The 23,577-nt window shown below is 33.2% G+C and overlaps 1 protein-coding gene across 3 annotated transcripts in view; it reads left to right on the top strand.

Moving 5' to 3' along the window:
- The window catches only part of GRIK2 (glutamate ionotropic receptor kainate type subunit 2), a 670,079-nt gene that overhangs the window by 638,145 nt on the left and 8,357 nt on the right, over window positions 1–23,577 (top strand). For all 3 annotated transcript variants that reach the window (XM_047102336.1, XM_047102337.1, XM_047102338.1), the window contains exon 15: window positions 18,102–18,352. In XM_047102336.1, the coding sequence (XP_046958292.1) occupies window positions 18,102–18,352 (251 nt within the window). The remainder of the gene's footprint in view (window positions 1–18,101; window positions 18,353–23,577) is intronic.

Below are 23,577 nucleotides of genomic sequence, written 5' to 3'. Positions count from 1 at the left end.
TATGCCAACGTATGTATTAATTCCAAAGTTTTATAATTAACTCTAATATATGATAAATGTTTATTAATGATTGAGTTTTCATAATTCCTGCTTGAGGAGCAAAGTTTTTGTGTTGATGGAGTCCTCAAATGGTGGCATTCACCATAGTTAGATCTGGTATGATTCTTTCCCTTGGTAAGAATTACATAATGAACTCACCAACTTCATGAGTTCGTGTACCATTTATCTGGAATTTGTAATGAGTTATTTCTTTGCTAAGTTTTCAAGTATACTTTCATTCATTTATGAAAAGGTGTATAAGCAAATTTATATTTTAGGCAATAGACCAATAATGTGCTATTAGAAAGTATCATCATTTCCAACAACCTTGCAATACGCGAGAGGGGTATTATGCTAAGTGAAGTAAGCCAGAGAAAGACAAATACTGTGTGATTTCCCTTATATCTGGAATCTAAATAACAAAATGAACAAGGAAATAAAAACAGAAACAGACTTATAGATACAGGAAACAAACTGTTGCTTACCAGAGGAGGGAGGGGTAGAAAGGCAGGTGGAATAGGTGAAGGGGATTAAGAAATAGTAACTTCTAGTAATAAAATAAATATCATTAAGATGCAATGTCCAGCATAGGGAATCGAGTCAATAATTGTAATAGTTGTGTATGGTGTCAGATGATAACTAGACTTAACATGGAAATCATTTTGTAATGTATAAAAATACTGAATTGCTATGGTGTACAACTAAAGCTAATAAGATTTATGTCAATTATACTTCAATTAAAAAATGTCATCATATAGTATTATGCCCAATGATACTCTTTTTTTCCCCCAATGATATTCTAAGTTAGCCTTGTCTTTTAATCTTGGGCAAGTCACTTGAGTTATGACTTCTAGATTTTTTTTTTAAATTGGTAAAATTAGGTTATACTAAGAAAACTTAAGGTCTATTTAATTTAAACTTACAACAATTTTTCTGATAGTATGCTTGACAAATTCTGAGAGTTTGTTCTAAATTGGGCTAGAAACTACATGGAGAAATATGGTTCACTGATGTCTTAGAATAAATTTTAAAACTTAAGCACAGTTGTAAACACTTATGAGGGCTGTGAGCAGTAATTTGTTAGGCTCTCATTGGCTTGCAGTTTCATTTGGAAAGAGCTAGAGCAAATAAATGTATTTTTCAGTGTTGTTTCTGAAAGAAGTGAAATTCTCATATGTCTTCACCATCTTCTGCTGCTTTATATTATCTGGATGAAGGCAGAGATTTTTACTTCTTTGTTGTCGTAAGCCTACGCAACTGCACCTGCATTCTGTGGACCCGCTATCATTTGTTGAGCACATAAATTCTACATCTGAAAATATGATTGTGCAGCAAGATTTATAAGCAGAGAAAACAAGTACTTTTTGTAGCTAATAATGAATGTGGCATTTTACATTATTAAATGTGATGACCTCAGTAAACTAACTTGAGAAATCCAGGGTAATGAGAAGTGAGATTTGAGGAAGTGGTGTGAGAACTTTGCAGACTAGCACAGGTATTTTAGTTAGTGACAGTTACATAATAGCACTTATAATTTTAAAATTTCCAAAATAATTTTGACTTCTACTTAATATAAAACCTTGAACTTGAAATATTTTTTTTGCTTGCTTGTTTGTTGTTGTAAATATGATGTACCAGTGTACCAGGAATGTCTCTATAATACTATCTCACTTTGAGGAAATGCTTACTAAAAGTAAATCAAAATAGTGTATTATACAAATCTCAAAAACCCACTGGGTTATTTCAGGTGTGAAAACTATTTTAAAAAGAAAGATAATAGTTGAACTAGTTCTCTTTTTTAATTTTTAAAAAATGTTTATTTATTTATTTATTCATTCATTCATTCATTCATTTATTTATTTATTTGAGAGAGAGAGAAAGAGCATGAGCAGGCAAGGGGCAGACAGAGACAGAGACACGGAATCCTAAGCAAGCTCCAGTCTCTGAGCTGTCAGCACAGAGCCTGATGTAGGGCTTGAACCCATGAGCTGTGACATCGTGACCTGAGCCAAAGTCGAACACTTAACTGACTCAGCCACCCAGGTGTCCCAATACTTGAATCAGTTCTAAGGAGTTCTCTGTTATAATTTATTGAAGCATGCAAAAGGAAATTTTCAATCCCTCCTTACCCCTGACACTGTTAACCCCTAACACCTTTTATTAAAAGGTAGAGACTTATTAAGGAAAATATAAAACAATTCAAAATATTAATAGATATACAAGCTATATTTTAATATAACTTTTTGAATTGAGGAAATATACTGGGCACAGCACTTAGAATTTCTATTTCCTCTAATTTAAAGTTTATCTTTTAGATAAGATGAAAGAACAAAACAAATTAAACTATAAGCCTTAGGATGTAGTTTTTTTCTTTTATCTGTTCAACTCAGCTGATCAGATCAACTTTTGCCCTTCTGAAGAAAGCTGAGTTATTGTGGAAAATATTCATTGATTTTGGCAAGGGCACTTGCTTGAGAAACTTATAGATATCAAGTTGTATCTAAATGGATTCATTTCTTTGTAGTGTGTAGATAAATGGGGGAATAATAGTATGTTAGTGTTTTCATTAAAGTAATTTTTTAATTAGGCAATAGCACATGATAAATTTCTAACTTTTATAGGACATTCTTGGAATGTCAATGTAAAATTATCAATACATGGGAATAAAAATTCAAAATCTGAAAAATACTATGATACAGTAAAATAACAGAAGAATATTTTAGCACATTCTTCTTTATAGTCAAAGCCAAATATTAACTTTAATTTACTAAACTCTCATATCACTAAAAGTTATTTAATTCATGTAACCTATATTTTATTTTTAGTCTAATTCTGAATGAGATAAAGTTGAAAACAATAATTTAAAGGAAAAATATTCAAATCTTTCACCTGCATGTATTGCAATATGCTTTTTGTTTCTCTTATTTAGATAACTTGTTTTCTTCTGTTTGACAGGATGTTAAGTTCTTTAGTGAATTGTATTTTATTCATTCATAACAGTGTAAAATGAATTTTGAGATGAGACTCCATACATTATAAATGAATCTTAACTCTCATATCATTTCATCAGAGAAGTACTATCTAGAAAGAGGCATTTCCTACTTCACTCCCTTAAATACTTGACTTCTGAGAAAAAGATTCCAGGGAGTAATTTATGATTTGCTCTGCCATACTTCTACTAGAAATATGGCTTCATGAATTATTTATATTTATTTAGTCATTAATAAACACAAGGACATGCAAGTCTAGCACTTGAATGAGATTTCTGACTTCCCATAAACTTTCAGCCAATATCATAATCTGCATTTTCAACTAGTTAACTAGCATTTGCCTATTGTATCATCATTGTTCAAGTATATTAAAGATTATTGATAATATATTTACTTTGAAAATTTTGTTTAAGCATAAATCAAAAAAAATTCATTCTTGTATGAAACGTTAATTGAAGCTCTTGTTCTTTTCACAGCAAAAGTTAATGAGGTCAGTGTATTCAAAGCAAAGACATGTGGGCTCAGGTTCTGAAAATTTAGATCAGTACCAGAAATACCTCAGGATTTTGAGTGCATGTTCTGCAGGAGACATGATCCATAGGGAAAATTTCATCTTTACCAATACCGTAAATGTGATCAAAGAGAGAGGAACTCTCTTTGCTTTTAGTGTTGTTCAGATGGTCAGACATTGTCAAAGAGGCACATGTGATTACGTGCAGGAGGTTAAAACAGAAAAAGACTTTGTCTCTTTTGGAGTGAGAAATCAGAAATGTTTCAAAAATTATATATATTTTCCTTGTCCCCCAATAGCCCATGCAACTTCTTGTTAGCCTGCAAGGTAGGCCTCCTCTGGTGTGACTCATCCAGGGGCAACCCTCACCATTCATCATTCTGAGTATGATGATAACTGCCCAAAGTGTGCTGTGAAATCGCTGAATGACTCCAGTATAAGCTATTTAATTAGGGAAGCTCTGTTTACGCAAAAATACCTTAGTGGAGCAATCAACAATGATGTGAAGGCAAATGCTCAATAAGCAGATGCTGGTTTAATTAAGCTTGGGGTGACATCACATCCCTTTCACAGTTTTCCTGACGGCATCACTGTTATTTCAACGTAATATTTACTGTATGGTAGGTTTTTGAAGTTGTAGGTGTTCTTACTCTTAAGTTAACTGAACTTCGTATGCCATTCAAAAGAATTAAATTAAGAAACACACACACACACACACACACACACACACACACACAACAACTCTAGATGGGGTAAAGCAAAAAAGCAAATCGCAGCAGTTTTCATTAAGGAATATTTAAAATGTGTGAGCAGTTGCAATCTTGACTTTTAATTCACCATAGGTGGTAATCTATTTATCTGAACAGGGAGCATTTCTACTTAATGGCATTTTCTACTGCATTGCCTCCCTTCTTACTGCCCAGACTAAAAACCTTCTTGGTTTCTCTCTTTCAAATATTGAATGCACATTGTACTTTGAAGACTAGGCAGACTCAGCAGTCCATGAGCTGGTAGGAAAGCAGCAGTCTCAAAAAATCCATTAGGGCCAGTTGGTGTTATTTTGGTTTGCTGTGTTCAATTTGGTAGAAATATTATAAAGTGACTGAACGGTCTTATTAAAACTATTTCTATTTTTAACAAGGAGTTAGTAGCATGCTTCATTTGTTACTTCCTCATGACTTTAATCACAAATATAAAATATGTGTCAGCTGGGAAGGGGATGGAGGGATTGTGTTCATGTCTGTGCATATTGTTGATGCAAAAGTTTTCTATAATATAATTTGTTCCCATTTTACATGTGGGCTTAACTCATTAGTAAGTTTTAAGCAGTCAGTGAATAACTATTTCTGTGAACAAAATCGAAATTAACTCAGTCATATCATAGTCATACAACTACTGAAATAAGTGTAATACATGAAGATGTGGAAATATAAACATGAAGAAAAGATTAATGTAAAGTAGATATTTTTATAATGCTTTTGAACACTAAGGTTAGATTTAAAGATCATTTTATCACACACAAAATTGTTATATACATTTTATTTCTGTTATATTATTTAATTATAAATGCTAGGATATATTCCTATTTGATAATAGGGTTTTAATTTTACCTTTGTAAACTGTTTTATAACAAGTTTTATGTTAATGAATATGAAATAGTAGTAATCCTATTAATGATTCTCAAGTAACTTTTATCTCATTACAATGCTCTTACCCATAATCAGCCTAAAGTAAAAAATGTTGCAATAGGTTGTATCATTGACTCTTTTTAAAAAAAAAAATTAACATTTATTCATTTTTTGAGAGACAGGGAGAGAGAGAACAAGCAGAGGAGGGGCAGAGAGAGAGAGGGAGGCACAGAATCCGAAGTAGGCTCGAGGCTCTGAGTTATCTGTACAGAGCCTGATGCAGGGCTCAAAACACAAACTGTGAGATCATGACCTGAGCCCGAGTCAGATGCGTAACCGACTGAGCCACCTTTATGGTAGAAGTATACAACTTTAACATATGAACAATGTAAAATTTTTTCCTTCACTTCTATTTTCTAATGTTAAATGCATGAGATCTCACTGCTTTCTTTCTTTTTCTTTCTTTCTTTCTTTCTTTCTTTCTTTCTTTCTTTCTTTCTTTCTTGTTCTTTGATGAAGTGGGAGATACAGATTTGGTATTAGGAGAGACATGTTGTTTGTTTAAGGCAGATGCCAGTGTTTATAAAAATAGAAATCAGTATTAGAAGCATGTTTTTTTCTCTGTTTTGCTCACCATCCATTTCTAAAATCCTCAATCCATCATATAATAAGTACTATAATATTCATCATTATAGATGCATAAAATCGCTGGCCTTCAGTTCTTCAGCTTTACTGAAGTGAATGAATACATTTGTCTTCATTAGTTGAACATAATGCACAAAAATTGATGCAAATTATTCATCTTTCTGCAGGTCAAACCTTCCATTAAAATGCATTCTATCTTTTCATTGCCTAAGCAGCATAATTTTAATGTTGGTGAAGCGATTTTGCAAGGCTAAATCAAGATCTAATAATTTTCAGGGCCTGAATTAAACAAAAAAAAGTCAAATTACACTTGTAGAAGTTGTATATTTGTGGCATACTGTTAAAGTCTAGATTTCCTGTCACTGAAAACAGATGAGAGTCTCAGTAAACTATGCCTGCTCCACAGATCATCAACAAACTCTGCATGCTAGAATCTAGGAAGCTTCCAGAGGGAATTTGATGAATTATAAGCACCAGTGTGAGCAGTTTTCATTAATAGTGTAAATGCTGACCAAATGGTGCCCAAACAATGCATAAATGGATAATTTTCATGAAAACAGAGCTAGTTCTGATAGATTTTATATGCAAACATTGGATCATTTCATTCATTTAATTAGCGTCTTGTGCAGATTTGTCCAAGGCCATGGGTTCAAACTCTACTATAGATTAGTTAGCCAGACTGACTATGCCAGATTGTTACCCTTTGGTTTGTAGGACTAAGTAAGATCAATCATTCTTACAGGGGAAAAGAGTCAAAGCACAGAGGTAAAATGTGTAAATACTAGATTCCAAATATGGCTGCCTTGCATTTGATGGTCCTCATGTGAAGGGCATTTTCTTAGCATGCTGTATAGAATGTGGGGCCATTGTAGTCAGGTGACTTATGTTCAAACCCATTGGAATGTCATAGGTGTCTTAGTTGATGTCACTGAGCCTGTCTGAGACTCAGCATCCTCATCTGTGAGGCAAACATGTCTACATAATTGGGTTGTAATAAAGATTGGGGCACCTGGGTGGCTCAGTCCGTTAAGTGTCCAACTTCAGCTCAGGTCATGATCTCACAGTCCGTGAATTTGAGCCCCGCATTGGGCTTGGTGCTGACAGCTCAGAGCCTGGAGACTGCTTCGGATTCTGTGACTCCTTCTCTCTGCCCCTCCACCTCTTACGCTCTGTCTCTCTCTGTCTCTCTCTCAAAAATAAATAAACATTAAAAAATTGTTTTTAAATAAAAAAAGATTGAACATATTATATTTGTAGTATTTGGATCAGGACACATGCACCACAAAGAATTACAAAGGACTGTCTTAAATGTTTTATCATTATTGAAAGGATGTATTGTGGTTTTTAAGTTATTTGTATCTTAGGTTTTTGCTGTCTATTCTTTAAATAATCAGACATATCAAATATATTGTAGATAAGGCAGATTGTTAATATAACCCATTCCTAACCACATGGAAATGTTTTCCTATGGAACTTAACTAGGGTTTTGCCATCACGTAATCAGTATACTGTAGTTAGCTAACCATCATTTGGGGGGAAGAAGGTGATTGATATCTACTCTATAAAGACGAGATAATTCCTATTGTAGACCATTATATAAATAAATAAAATAAAGTTTTTCCTTCCAAGCATTTCTTAAATGTTTAGTGAACAGAGTCCCAAGATGTATTCAGAGAACAGTATCTCTAAAGACATGTATTCTTCCTTTGTATTTGGTTTATCTATAAGAAATTTTATCACTGTAGAACCTGCTTCGCTCTGTAAAATAATGAACACAAAATATAGATATACAACATCCCCTTTCTTAAGGGGACATTTGTGAAAAAATAAATTGAACACAAATTATGGAGAATACAACCTGGAAAGGTGGTCTGTTATATAACGCAGGGACTCAGTGGTAGATTTCAGTGAGGAGAAAGCAGTCAGATCAAGTTGCAATCAGACTTGAGCTCTATCTTAGAGGATAGATACTTACTCTTTTCAAAAAGACATCCTCTCTCCCAATTTTGGGGTACTTGATGATTAACTATAATGATGAATTTATTTAAAATGGTCCAACTTTTGTAATTTGCTCATTATAGTTTGATATTAGATTTGGAATGAAAACATCATACTTAGGAAAGTATTGCTGACATTTCCATTCTTATCACTATTCAAATGATTACTATGCAGATGAAAAATTGTAAGGAAGGCAGGATTCCAGTATAAAACTATTTCTATTTTCATACTTAGTGTCAGAGTTTCATGATTTAATACCCAGAGAAGAAATGTGACCACAAATCTACTTCACCAGCTACTTTTTAAATAATATATATGAAAGATGTCAGAACCAGTGAAAATAGTTTACTTTTTCATAATATGCTGATAATATTTGCCCTTCTTATTCTTTTCACATAAGTTAGAGACTATTCAGAATATGAATAAAGGGCAACTGGCTAAAACTCATACTGTATAACTTGAATTTTTTATTAATAGACTTTTTTGTGCTTCATATAAGCATCTCCTTTTGTTATTTTAGATACTTGAATGTTCTCCTGAGGATTCTGCAAATAGTCTTTCAAATAGAATACATTTACATTGCTTTTCTATAGAAGTCATAAAGACATTGCATTTTGAGGTCTACTGCAAAGGGGAAAAAACCACAATCGCTATCAAATTTAAGCCAGTTATTGATTTTGAATATACATACTTTAAAATTTGCTATATCTATGATGTCCTTGGTGGTACATCCACTTGACTTTTATATACATATTTGCTCCCTAAATGCATGTAGTCTCTGCCTTATGGTTTTTTTACTTTTCCTCTCTCATTTCTACTTTAACAATGCATTTATTTTTGGCTCCATTCCATCATGACCCTGATATCTTATACCTAATTCTATCTTCTGTATCTAGAAGAAATTAACTAAGTGAGTTTGGGATGCTTTCACTATCATTTTTCCTTCCCATATATACCTTCCTAAAACAGAAATGTGATAGAAAGGAAATAGAAGAAATGTAGGCAAAAAGCAGCAGAAGAGTTATTTTCCCGACCCTTATATTCAAAGCAATGCAACCTTTTTTTGTACCTACTCAGCAGACTAAGATAGTTTCATCTGTTACAAGACTATATCATATTGTGTTCTTCATTATAATGATCCTCATATTTATAAAATGTTATCCAATATATGTATTTTTTGTTGCAGTGAAAACTCTAGAAAGGTAGTGCTCATGTGACATTATTCATCACTATATGCCTGGAATCTAACACCTGTGATAAGTACTATACACACCTGTGTGTGTAATATAGTAAAACAAAACAAAACAAAACAAACAAACCATGATTCAGACATGGTACCCCCACCCAGGGCATTGATATTATCACTTAGTAGGGAAAGAAACATGGAAAAACATTAGAATATGATATACCAAATGCTGTCCTAGAGTATCTGTAATGCCATTGCACCAAAAAAGAGGGATCCTGCATATCTCTGTGGCAGTCAAGAAAAAGTGTGCAAGTATAGTGAAGGATGAACAGAAATTTATCTGAATGAGAAGAAGTTCAACCAGAAAATTGGAGGAAGTGTGGAAATGTGGCTCCCCAGGCAATGGGAAGTACATTTAATGTGTATTGCTAGCAGGTTAGATGTAAGCAGAAGTGGATAAAATAAGAGAAGAAGCCTGTGATAGATTGAAGAAAGGATTGTGTAACACATTTAGGAATGGAGATTTTATTCTATAGCTGTAGAGCACCACCGAAAAATTTTAAACAAGGAAATGATGGTCCTAGATATCCAATGCAGAAAGATTACAAGGTATCATGGGAGAATGGATCACTTTTATCTGTTGTTTACCATTCTGTGATTATAATGTTGATAATTTGATTTCAAGATCAGATTACTCTTCTATTTCTATGATTCTAATTAATGGACTCCTTATACTCCTATCAAATTGAAGGGTTTTAGTTGGATGCCTAGAAAAGAAAATGTAAAGAGGGAGATAGAACTTCATACCAATTTAGCTGTTATCTCCCAGGAAGTGTGAAATGGGCCCCATGAAAGTATTTAGTTGCTATATATATTAAATGCTTCATTTGAAATAAATATATTATAATTATTATATATAGATTAAATATCTAGGTATAGTTTGGGTTCATATGAAATGACTAAAGATAACATTGCAAGCACGCATGACCAATTATTTAGTAATTAATATATTATTTTATTTATGCATGTGTTCACCCAACAAATATTGTGTCCTTATTGTGTGCTGACAAAGCAAATAAAACCCCTGCCCTTATGGAATTTATAACTTATTAGGGTAAATGAGCATTAAATAATCACAGAAATTAATTTTTAGTTACAAACTGAGACAAGTTCTAAGAGAAAATGAACAATGATGCTATGGTACTGTATAACAATATTATTGACTGAATAAAATGGGAAATGAATAAAATAAGTAAATAGAAACACTGAATAAATCTGGAAATATAGAAATATAAAATTAAATCTGAAATGTAAATGTAAAATTTGTCTCAGCACTTCTTAAAAACAAATATGGGAAGGAAAATGTCCTTTGAGATAATAAAACCCATCTTCTGCTGAGGCAAAGGCTCTAAGAGAATGTGCTCTGGTTCTATCTTTATTGGAAGATTTGATGGAAAGAATGGTAAAAAATAGATACAGCTCTAAAAGCACTCAAAATTTGTTGTGCATTTATGGCACTTAGCACTCATCTCAGGATAGGGAGCAGGGAGCCATTTCATAAAATTTCACATTGCCAACAGCACTATAATTTAAGAATGGAAGTTGAAAGTTCCAGCAGACACCCTCAGATCTTCTGGGCTAGCTGCTCTTTTACTTATTAAAGCACTGACCAAGGAAAACTGCTGGCTGTTGATTAAATGCAAGGAATGCATAAGAATTTATAAAGTGACTTGTTGCCCAAACTTATTCCATAAGGTCAATAGTAGAAGTGTGAAATAAGGCTGTTTATGGACTCTACTTATTCTACTGATTTTAACAAGAGCCTTAGAAGATGTCCTATATCAGAAGTTCTACCCTGACATATTTTGGCTATATCATACTCTATATATTATAATTGATTGAATATTCATTCAAAAAGAATTTGTTGAATGCTTGCTGTGTGATAGGCACTGTGCTAGATGATGGGTGAAATAAGGTGAATAATGAATGCTTGATTACCAATAACTGACAAGTAGCCTTGTCTTAAGCCCACACTTAAAGGGCTTCAAGTTCTTGGGTATATGTTTTAGAAACATTTATCAGATGAAACTCTTTCAGGGGTGCCTGGGTGGCTTAGTCAGTTAGACTTCCGACTTTTGATTTCAGCTCAGGTCATGATCTTGTGTTTCGCCAATTGGAGCCCTGCATTGGGCTCTGTGCTGACAGTGAGGGACCTGCTTGGGATTCTCTCTTTCTCCCTTTCTCTCTTCCCCTTCTCCGCTCTCTCTCTCTTAAAATAAACACAAAAAAGAAAATGAAATTCTTTCAAAATAAAAGGAATAATTAGGGAATTATTAAAGTTCTTTGAGTCAAGCCCTTGAAATAACATATGCTTAGTGATTATGGTATAGTCTCATACCCACAAGATATGTACATAACTGTATTTCATAAAGTGCACAATATCTTGGAGTAATGACCAGCTAGAAGAAATCTAAAATTATGGGTAGTCTACTTCAGAGAAATATCTTCCCAGACTCAAAGGGAGCAACTACCAAAATGTTACTTAAGTCTGTGTCATTCCCAGCACACAATGTCATCATAATGATCTGGATAACTACAAAATATAAAACAAAAGAAATTGAAGTTATCTAGGATGTTGACAGAAAGGATTTGTCGTTATGAAAAACAGCAGTACTTAGCCAGCCCCTCCAGATTTTAACAAAATGTTAAAAAGATTTTAATGCTGTTAGGAAGAACAAAGGCTGTGTACTTCCCCCCGCCACCCCAAATTGTTTTTTTCATCAATTTTAATATACAAATATATTTAAATAACTGGTACAACTCTTGATCCTCAAAAGTATCTCATAAGGGGACTCAAAAGCCAGGTGTGGAGACATGTCTTAAGGTGAGCAGTGTGATATGAATTTTTATGAGCTGATGCTTCATGAAGCATATAGAGCATTAGATGAAAAAGAGCATACAAAAAAAGAAAATGCAACTTGATGAGCTATGGTGTAATGATGTGTAAATTCAAAGCCAGGGAGGAAGATATCTAAGCAGGGACAAGCAGAAATATCTAACAAGAAACATAGTTTTGATGGAGAGTACTGATGTAATAAGAATAGTAATTATTGGGGGCACCTGGGTGGCTCAGTCGGTAAAACATCTGACTTCGGCTCAGGTCATAATCTCACAGCTCATGAGTTCAAGCCCCACCTCGGGCTCTGTGCTGACAGCTCAGAACCTGGAGCCTGCTTCGGATTTTCTGTCTCCTTCTTTCTCTCTGCCCTTCCCCGTTCATGCTCTGTCTCTGTCTCTCTCAAAAATAAATAGACATTAAAAAAAAGAGTAGCAATTATTGTTATATAAGGCAGTACTTTTCAAATTGGGATAAAAATAAAATAATTGAAGGGGCATTTATAGATCTACAGGGAAAATTATTTCCTTAAAAATAATTTAAACATTTTATGTATTTATGTATTTATTTATTTATTAAGTTATTTATATTTAGAGAAAGAGGACAAGGGAGGGGAAGAGAGACAGGGTGACAGAGAATCCCAAGCATGCTCAGCACTGTCAGTGCAGAGCCCAATTCAGGGCTTGATCTCAGGAACCCTGAGATCATAACCTGAGCTGAAATCAAGAGTCAGACACTCAACAGACTGAGCCACCCATGTGCCCTAATCTGATCATTTAAGCATTTTTTTTAACTTTTTCCTTTTTTTAATGGATAGATAGAAGCTCGTATTTTGCTATCATATGATGTGAATTTATGAGAAGTGCATTTGTGATGGAGTATTCTTCAAATATCTGACCAAGGAATCCTTTAAAAATGAAACATAGATGTACATTTACCAAAAAAGGAAATCTGTGGAGAAAATCCAGTTTTGGAAATATTGGTATAATGAGTTTTAGAATGAGATATTTATACAAAGCAAGGGTAATCTTGTTTCTGACCTTTGTAATTAAAGCATATAGAAGCCTGATTTGAAAGTAAAGAAAATTTTGGCAGGATGGATAGGAAATTACCAGTGTATGGATATGATTTTAGCATATTTCACTGAAGCATGTCAAGTATCGGACAACTTGCTGTGCAACCTTTAAAGAGAAGCTATTTATCAATTAATATGCCTGCTCAAGAATTAAACATAATGCTGACCTCATTTGTTTTATCATTTCTATGCTATCTAGATGTTTTGCAATAGGATAAGGAAAATATTGGTACATACTTAAAATTGTGAGTTTGTAAAGAATATGAAAATGACAAACAAATGGGCAAATCAATAAATTGTGTTTAGGCTTAGAGCCAAGTACATATAATAACATGTGGCTTTCATCCTGTAAGTAAGAAATTTAAAATAGTAGAAAGGAAAGGAAGGAGGGAGGGTAGGGAAGAGAGGAAGATGAGAAAGGGAAAGGAAGGGCAACAGGGAAGAGAAGTGAAGGAAAAGAAGGAAAGGAAACAAGAAGAGAAGTCAAGAAGAACAAAAAGAGAAGAGTATGAGAAATAGAGGAGGAAAGGCAAAGGAATGAAGAGCTGGAAGGAAGGAAGGAATCAACTCAATTTCCTAAGCCCAGGAAGTTAGCTCTGAAATACTTGGTGGGACTTGTATTAATTGTTTATAATAATCAGTTTATTTTCCTAAGGAACTTTTAATCTATCTGTTGGGAGGGATGTTACTGAAATTATAATTTTATGTAAAATTCTATTGTCAAAATTTGACATTTAGGGACATTTGGAGACAGTAATTCTTTTATTGAGGAAATTCTGAATAGGTGAATTTCTAGTTTTTATTTATGCCCATGCATGTACTATTACTATGTATATCACTTGAGGCTGTCTCTGTGCCTCCTCAGTGCTCATTTTGAGCCCCAAGTCTTAGGCATCTGACATATGAAGGGATATCACTATGTAATAATAATGTTTTCTTTGCTTCTTTTTTTCATTCTTTCTTTCCTTCTTTCTTTTCTTTCCTCCTTCCTTCCTTCCTTCCTTCCTTCCTTCCTTCCTTCCTTCCTTTTATAAGCTACAACCTTTTCTATCTGGTAAATGGGATCCTTTGGAAAATTGTAAACACACACACACACACACACACACACACACACACACACATCACACATTTTTAAAACATAACACAGGGCACCTGGGTGGCTCAGTTGATGAGCGTCTGACTTCGGCTCAGGTCATGATCTCACAGTTCATGAGTTCGAGTCCTGCGTTGAGCTCTGTGCTGACAGCTCAGAGCCTGGAGCCTGCTTCAGATTCTGTGTCTCCCTCTCTCTGCCCCTTCCCCACTCATGCTGTGTCTCTCTCTGTCTCTCAAAAATGAATAAATGTTAAGAAAAAAATTTTAAAAAAAACATAACAGTTTCTATCAGTATGGACTATATGTTTAAATAACTGAAGAAAATTTCATGTGAGCAAGAATATAAAAGAACCAAAAATCAGACATTACAAAGTGAAAATGGAAAGGCCAAATCAGGTCTAAGAGAAATTTGGCATATCCTGCGTGATTTAAAAAAATGATTTATAGCCAACATTTTAATGTAGAGAATTTTAGATAGAATGTTTCATGTGTTCTCACACACACACACACACACACAAAATAAAATATCTGGCAACCCTATGTTAAAATTCTCGTAGAGTTTTACTAAAACTGGAGGTGAAAGTTAACCACTGGGATGTTGAATTTTTCAGATATTTTTGTCTAAAGTGCTTTTTCACTCATTTATGGCTGTCTGTCCTCTTAAGCATTTGAGGATTGACTTTTAGTACAATACTTTGCATTATAATAGATATATTTACAATTTCCTCAGTAGTTTTCTAATCAATCTTAAAATCCTCTTGTAAAAATACACATCTTCCTTGGAGGCAGCCTTGCCGTGCACAAATGGCTTCTCTCGTTGCCACTCAGTGTTCTCATGGTTCCTGCCTTGCCAGCATTTGGATTGAGGCTGGGTTGGAGTTTGGGCAAAACTGAAGCTCTATCTATCTAACTAATAGCTGTTCACTTCATTAGAGCTAAGCACTTGGCTGTTCATGTCACAAGGAGGATGAAAGATACTTTTGTTCTTTGATCTCAATGTATCCTTGAGATTTTTCAACTAGATGAAATTTCAGTCCATGCTTGACTTCAACTAATATCTATATAGAAATTCTTCCCAAGGAGCACCAAATGATATACCAAAAGAAGTAATGATTTATTATTGAATTGTTTCTTTAAAAAATAATTACTTAAACTAAATCAGTGACAGAATGATAAGTAAAACATGGCAAGGATTTACTTTCATCACTTATGTTCCCTATATTATCTTGTTAAAGACCTCTAAATGAGGTATATTAACTTTGTAGCTTTGATTTAACCCAAATTCTATTTACACATTACTATATTTATGTTGGAAACAAGTATGGGGAGATTTGCTAGCAATGAGAAATTTTCAAGTTTACAGTAAGTGCTAGAAATAGGAAGCACAGCCAAGCAAGACATCAAAGCATATCTATCATTTCTTGAAAAGTGGGTTGCTTTTGTCTGTGCCTTATTTTGAGAAAGTAGGGGGACAATATTGTGTTTGAAGATATTAGAATAAACATTCTAATGCAGTTTAATGGTTATGGCGAGTTGGCAATAAAATGGTATTCTTTCAATATTGTTCAGGATGAGAAATAAGCTGGCTCAAAAATATTACTTGGCTAGATCAGGACTTTTTCATATTTGAAAGTCTACTTTTCAAGTCACTATCACCCCAAATTTTGCTTACAATTGTGCTTCCAGAAAAGAAACACATTTAATTTTTTTTAATTTTTTTTAAATTTATTTTTGAGGGAGAAAGGAGGGGGAGGGGCAGAGAGAGAGGGAGACACAGAATCTGAAGCAGGTTCCAGGCTCTGAGCTCTCAGCACAGCGCCCAATGCAGGGCTCTAATCTGCAAACCATGAGATCATGACCTGAGCCGAAGTCTGATGCTCAATCGACTGAGCTACCCAGGGGCCCCCAAATCACGTTTTATGTTAGTCATATGTGGCCATTTTCACAAGTTCTATCAGCACAAATTTGCTTCAGATGCTATATTTCTAATTAACAGACACATTTAATGAACTGCAATTCTGCTTAAAGGAGATTTTTTTCCTCTCAATCGAACATTTATTTTGCTGAGAATACACATGGTTAATCAGAATGGCAATTCAACGTAAAAGTGACCTTGAACCTGGTGCTAGGTTAGATGCAGTGAACTAATGAAAACTTGATAGCCAAACAGATGGCCTTAATTTATGGTTTTTAAATACATGTCAGAGAGACTGAAAACACTAGGTTTTTACTCTTAAATTATGTTAGGAATGCCTCAGTCAGATATTATGCTCCCCATAATATGAAATATTTGTTGAGAGCCTATTATGTGAGAAAATATTGAGAATTATGGTAGATGATACATGATAGAAATAGATGATAGATATACATAGATAGATAAATATAATCTATTCCAAATAGTTTATAATCTACATAGGAAAATAAGTCTCATCCTGAAAGGTAAATAATAATAATAATAATAATAATAATAATAATAATAAAAGTGACCTAGGCTGAGTGTCTAGTTAGTGATCAAAGTAGACAGGGACATCCGCTGAGACCTTAAGTGGGTGAGGGACTGATTTTAAACTGAATATTTTCATCAGAGTGGCATTTGGAAGAGAGCACAGCAAAGAAGCCAAGAGGCAGACATTCCTTTATTATCATGAAGAATTAAATGTACAGTGAAAATAAAATATTTGAGTTCTAAATATAGGAATGGATAATGTCCCTTTTTTAGGAAAGCTGGAGAAATGTTGTATAGAACCATTATAGTTACACATTTCTTCTTACTAAGATTAAGGATTACGTTAAAGAAACAACTCACCAGCTGTATTTGGTAGATCATCACTCCTCCAACTTTTTCAACAGGCTATTTACTGCCTATGATTTCCCTTGTTTTTCTGCTTTTAGCCTGACTATTCCTGCGAAGAGAGTGAGGCTGAATTGGTCGTGTTATATTAAGCAAGTAAAAGCAAGATATATAGTGGTATCCCTTTTGAGGCAGAAAAGTTTCCTGATGAGGTTTTTAATCACTCTTAGCAAAAATAAAGTTTCAGTATAGGTCCCTGTAGGTATATTTAAGTAAAAAAAAAAGGTATCAGAGGCAATATTGAATACAAACTGAAATTAGTATTCTTATGTAAGCAGAAAAACTTATGAATGAGTATATGCAGAAAAATGGAATGTGCAGTATAGTGTTTGAGGAAAGAAGATGAAACTTTAGATACAGGCTATTTCCAGGTGGGAAAAAGAAGTAACACCAATCCCTTGAGATGGGTGTTGAAAGATGCTTGTAGTTCAATATTATTCTATGCTTCTGGGCAACCAATTAGAAAAGCTCTTACTTATGATATGATGGCTAATGCAGATTAATATCTACCCCCATTACCATAAATACTAAATTTCATTTATACTGTTGCCACCACTGGAAAGAACGTTTCCCTCCAAAGCACAAAATAATACATAAACTGTCCAAAAATCTTATGCATTGTCATTATGATTTTTGAATGATCCATGCCTGTATAAAATAAAAAAACAGAAATGATTACCTATGATTTGCAAAGTATTAGCTATCTCTGAATACAGCTTGTTAATCATAATTGCCTTAAATTATTGCACTTATTCATGCGAAACACAATTTTCCCCACAACTTTCCTAAAAATAGAGATTACTGGTTTATGAATGTTCTTTTTCAATGTGGAATGATTCCTAAATATTAGCGAACTATCCTGGCACTCTATAATGTCTTTTTTAGGTTTCTACCTCTGCTTTACTTATTTTCCAGTGCTGAGTTGTCTGCCTTTTAAAAAGAGACATTTTCTTCCTTAAAAACAAATTTTATTCTATCGTTCAAAATCAGAAAGGCACTACTTTATCTTGTTACTTACTTATCTTAACTGTCCTTTGTCATTTTCCAGTTGTTTTTTTCTGTTGAACATAAATACTGGATTACTTTGGAGTGTCTGGAAAAAGTTCTGCCCTCCTCTGATCATGTTAACCTTTAATTATAAAACCCCAGTTTCCTTGCAATAGCTAACCTATCTTCTCTCTTCTTAGGTTCTCCATACAGAGACAAAATCACCATAGCAATTCTTCAGCTGCAAGAGGAAGGCAAGCTGCACATGATGAAGGAAAAGTGGTGGAGGGGCAATGGTTGTCCAGAGGAAGAGAGCAAAGAGGCCAGTGCCCTGGGGGTTCAAAATATTGGTGGCATCTTCATTGTTCTGGCAGCCGGCCTGGTGCTCTCCGTTTTTGTGGCAGTGGGAGAGTTTTTATACAAGTCCAAAAAAAACGCTCAATTGGAAAAGGTAAATGTCACTTTTTTACAATTTAAGGCAATTGTTGTGATAATAAAACAAACTATTTTTGATCTTTCCAACCAAGGGTAATTCTTAGAACGGTGACCGCTAATTGTCTTCTGCCATTCGTTATCTAACAAAGGTTCACAGAAAGAATCATGATCAGCTTTGTGCTTTTTAATTTAAACATGATATGTTTAAATCGAAGCCAGCTTCAGAACAAGTGGCTATTTCTCCTTTTACTGAAGCCTGAAAAGGAAGAGACTTTGGCTGCTTGAAGTTCTTTGTGGTTAGTTTAATGGAGGAATATAATTAATGAAGGAAGCAAAAATAAGAAATTGTAATATGAAGAGAAGTACTTCTCTGCAGATAAAAAGTGCTTTAAAATACAATCCGGAAGAACAGTTTCAAGTTAGAGGGTAAATGAAATTTTTGTTTGAAGATTTTTAGTGCAATAAATTTCTAATGGAAAAAAGAAATCTTAACTTGCATTGTGGAAATAACAGCTAATTTTCTAAATTAGTGAATATGTGAAAATAGTGTGGTTCCTTTATTGCCATTTAATGTTACTTTTAATCCTTTATTCCTTTGCACCAGCGTCTTTAGAAGAATGTATATACACACCTGAGACTATTGCATATTTTCTTGGGATTTTAATACATTTAATATTTTGTACAAATGTCTTTCTGTTCCATTCTTAAAAAACTTGTGAATCTCATTCAAATTATATATTTATAGTGCTATAGTTTCCTCAGTTCTATAAATATGAAGAATATTTATGGACAGATCTCTCTTTCAGATGGTACATGACACGTTTTGTATGTAAATTTGTAGCTCTAAACATGAAATACTGCTTTACCATTTTTAAGTCTTCTGGCATTTCATTTACTTTTTGTATGTAAACATCTTTTTTTTTAATTTTTTAATGTTTATTTATTTTTGAGAGAGAGAGAGAATGTGAGCAAGGGAGGGGCAGAGAGAGAGGGAGACACAGAATCCGAAGCAGGCTTGAGGCTCTGAGCAGTCAGCACAGAAGCCAACATGGGGTTGGAACTCGTGACTGTGAGATCATGAGATCATGAGCAAAAGTCAGATGCTTAACTGACTGAGCCACCCAGGGCCCCTCTTTTGTTTTTAATAAAAACACATTTTTTAGGGCTTAAGTTTTTAGACCTTGTGTCACAGTGATATTATATTCTCTTTCATTTTCAAAAGGTTTATTAATTTTTATTGGTAAATATGAAGAGTAAAAATATGAAATTAAAAATAATATCATACATTAAGGTAAATGTATTCTGCAAATATTCTTTGAGCACTTACACCTTTAAAACTATTTTTGAAAAGCAAAAACGTTTTCCTGTGTCTTTGGTAATTTATGTTGCAATTATCCTTCTGAAATCAAAATTTTGGATATAACATTTCTATATTTTTACTTAACTACAGTATTTAACACTTCAAAATAATGTTTTTATAAATGACCATTTTGATAGTCTCATTTTATCCGTGAGGAAAGTAACCAATTCAAATTTTGAAAAATCCCCCCCCACAATATTCAGGATGGCTATATCTGCTGACTTAGCTAAGTCAAATATTTGTTGTGACTGACAAGTAAGTCTAAGTACACTTTTTATGTTATGATCCTTTTTGTAGTGTCAAAATGAGTTTTAAAGTCAAATCCAAAGAACTGATAAAAGACAAAATATATTAACTCAATTTCCATTTTTACTATAATTTGCCAATAAATGTGTTATTTGGTTAGATAATGCTTAAAATGAGTCCAAAAATACAGAAGGAATTTGGGTTTTCTAATTGGAACCTCAAATCTTCTATATGTATTAAAGATATATCTCAGTATTAAAATAAAACAAATGAATTAATTTCTTTAAACATGTGGTGTTCTATTGCTCTTGTCTCTCGGTATCCTAGTCATACGATTTGCCTAGGCCTTGTCTTTAACGCACAATTAATGTATAAACATTCCGTTAAAAAACAGAACAAAAAACAAAAACAAAAAGCAAAGAATCTAGGGATTTAATTCTGTAAAAAAACCTTCTTCAATATTTTTATAAATAACTAGTTTAGTTGGATTTTTCACATATCAACCAGCTCTCCTGAATTTCTATGGACCTGTAGGACCTAAAAAGTTAAGGAAAAGGAATGTAATGTACCCTTTTTGACTGAAATAGATGAAACATTACGTTGGAAAGAAACATTTATGTTGATATTACATGAGCATTATTAGTCATATTCCCCAATGCTTTTCACACCCTGTCTCCACATAGCTTCCAAAATGAAATCCAAATTCACTAGCTTAGCACATGAGGCACTTCGGGATCTGTCCCTACCATTGTAGTTTTATTTTTTGCTTCTCTCCAATTTGTACCTTTACTCTGGCCAGACTAAATTACTTTCAATTTTCCAAGGTCATTCAGCTTTTTCAAATCCTCTTCCATTTCATTTGAACAAATCTTGACCATTTTTCTACCTGGCAACCTCTCACCAGTCATTTTAGGTTAGGCATTCAAGACTAAGTATCAACTTTCCCAGAAAGCTTTCCTTAATCAATAGGATATAATGGATTTGGGTACATAACACAGTTATTTCCACAAGATGGTGTTAGGTTTTCATTTCCTATTTCAATGAAAAAAATATGACATGTACATTTTACTTTTTTATACTTAGGTGATTTCAGGTACTGTCATAATTCCAAAAACAGTTCCCCCTCCTTTGAGAAAGCTGGGAAGGTGTTTTGCCCATTTAAACCGCATCCATCATTAAGTCTAGATATCTTTTTTTTCTGTGAAGCTTCTGCATATCTCCATTCTCCCTTAGCACACTATTTTAAGCATTTGTAGCTTTTTCTGTGTGGTTGCCACTCTCCCTATTAGACTTTTAGTTCCTTTGGTCAAAGACCTAGTGTCTTTGGTTTGCATCTTTGAGGTCCCAAATAGTGCCTGTTGGCATAAGGTAGATTGATCTATCATCTATTTATTTACCTATTTCTTTGTATTTAAATTAATAATGAAGTTCATTCTAGTGAACTGTTTTAAAAAGTGTATCATAAAGAATAAAAAAGAACTGGGGCATCTGGGTGGCTCAGTCGGTTGGGCAGCCGACTTCAGCTCAGGTCATGATCTCTCGGTCCGTGAGTTCGAGCCCTGTGTCGGGCTCTGTGCTGACAGCTCAGAACCTGGAGCCTGTTTCAGATTCTGTGTCTCCCTCTCTCTGACCCTCTCCTGTTCATGCTCTGTCTCTCCCTGTCTCAAAAATAAATAAAACGTTAAAAAAATTTAAAAAAAAAGAAAAAAAAGAACTATGTTTCTACATAGTTCAAAATAACTATATTTATGAAACAAATACCTGTAGGTTTATTAAAAGTAACCCATTTTATTTAGTGTGATAAATTAGGTTCTTGGGCTCAATTCTTCTTTAACTTTCTTGAGGAAAAGATTTTATTTTGTTATACAGTTTGTTTAGCACCTTACTTAATTTATTAACACTAGCCATAAAATATTCCTAGATTTTATCCTGAAATATGCATGAGGACATATAGAAGTTCACAGTTTATTTACACTTATAATTGTGCCTTTAATTACATTTAAAAATAAGGTAAATATTTGTGAAATCATTCATTTACTCAATAATTATTTATTGAGAGCCAAACATGCAATGAATTCTATTTTTCACATTGAAGGTAAGCAACGATATATTATTCATAATTCCATAATTCTTTTCCCTTCTCTTTCTCCATTTTCTTCCTTCTTTCTTTAGACTATAGTATTCCAGTATTTAAAAAATGAAATTTCTTCTCTTTATCTAAATAGGCTGCCAGATACAATATAGACACAATTCTAGTTGAATATGAACTTTATGGAAAAATTTATGAATAGCTAATAGCTTCCCATGTCAAGTCTTACCTCTAATGAGGATAATAAAATTAATAGCTATTATTATTACTATATAAAGCGGAAAATAAGAGGTCTTTTATAGCACATATTTTATAAAATATAAGTGGAACAAATAGGTCTTGATGACTATAACTTTATATTTTCAAGTTGTTTGATAATTAAGAGTAGTATAAGAGTGTACCATTTTTAAATGAAGGCAGGTTAAATTGGAAAACAGAAGAAAATGCTGAAATATACAGACTTTAAAAATTCAAAAACTGTAAATTGCATTCCTTTCAGATAACCACAAGATGGTGTATTACAATTTTCATAATAATTCATGGTTTTAATTTTGATGCAAATATTAATGCATCAAAGATACATTGCTTTTCATTTATTCAAACTTTTAAATAAATAAATTTTTATTTTTCTGATTTTTCCAAAGTATAACTTGACTGTTTGGAAAGATCCTCGAAAAAGTTTTTCTTTTTCTATTACATCTGAAAAAGTAACTAATCAGCATGTGAACTTTCTAATTTATTTCTTCTTGCCTTACCTTTTCCCTGATTTAAAAAATATTACTACTTAAGTTTCATTCAGTAAGAATCCAAGAAACTCTTGTGTATCTGAGGCAATTATCCGTGCATTTCAGGTTACGTGGATATGTTTGAAAGTCCTGTTTCTCTCTAAGTCTTACTGTATAACTGAAAAAAGCTACTTAATATACAGAATTTTGTTTTGCCCGGTAGTATGTATTAGAGTATATTGGTTTTGTAAGCATGAATTGGAAGTGATTGTAATAATTTTAATTTTCATTAAACTATTTTATGACATAATTAATTTATGTTTAAAAGTACTCATTTCTTAAATATTTAAGATGTCCTCTTTTAAAAGATGTACATAATTCTGACTTCTTTTGATTTCCACAAGAATAGTAATATAACTTACATAGTTTAATATTTTGTCTTGATTTATATACAGAAATATTTTCTTTCTTGTGCAATTGAAATGTATTTGCCTGTAAAGATTGTTTTTGTTGAATAGTTTGAACATGAATCTTTGAGTTTTCTGACATGAAAAATCTTAGCAACAAAAATACTCTTTATTAAGTATAAACAAAATGTCTTAAAAATGTCTGAGAAATAAAAAATATAAATTATTGCTCAGATATTGAATTTGTATTGATTTGAGTTTTCCTTTAAGATGATTGAAGTACATTGTAAGAACTATTTTGTATTGTTGTTTTCCATGATATAGTACATTTTAGTCAATGCAGTTCTTTGTATTATAGAATGCTGGTATATCATACTCCAGATAACCTCTAAATAATGATGTTTTTTCCAGACA

This window comes from Lynx rufus, unplaced genomic scaffold, assembly GCF_022079265.1.
Source record: "Lynx rufus isolate CCGP_SWC_20201006 ecotype Redwood Valley unplaced genomic scaffold, mLynRuf1.p SCAF_6, whole genome shotgun sequence".
Classification (NCBI taxonomy): Eukaryota; Metazoa; Chordata; class Mammalia; order Carnivora; family Felidae; genus Lynx; species Lynx rufus.
Note: the sequence above shows the minus strand (reverse complement) of the source record. Positions and strands in the feature narration are given on the sequence as shown.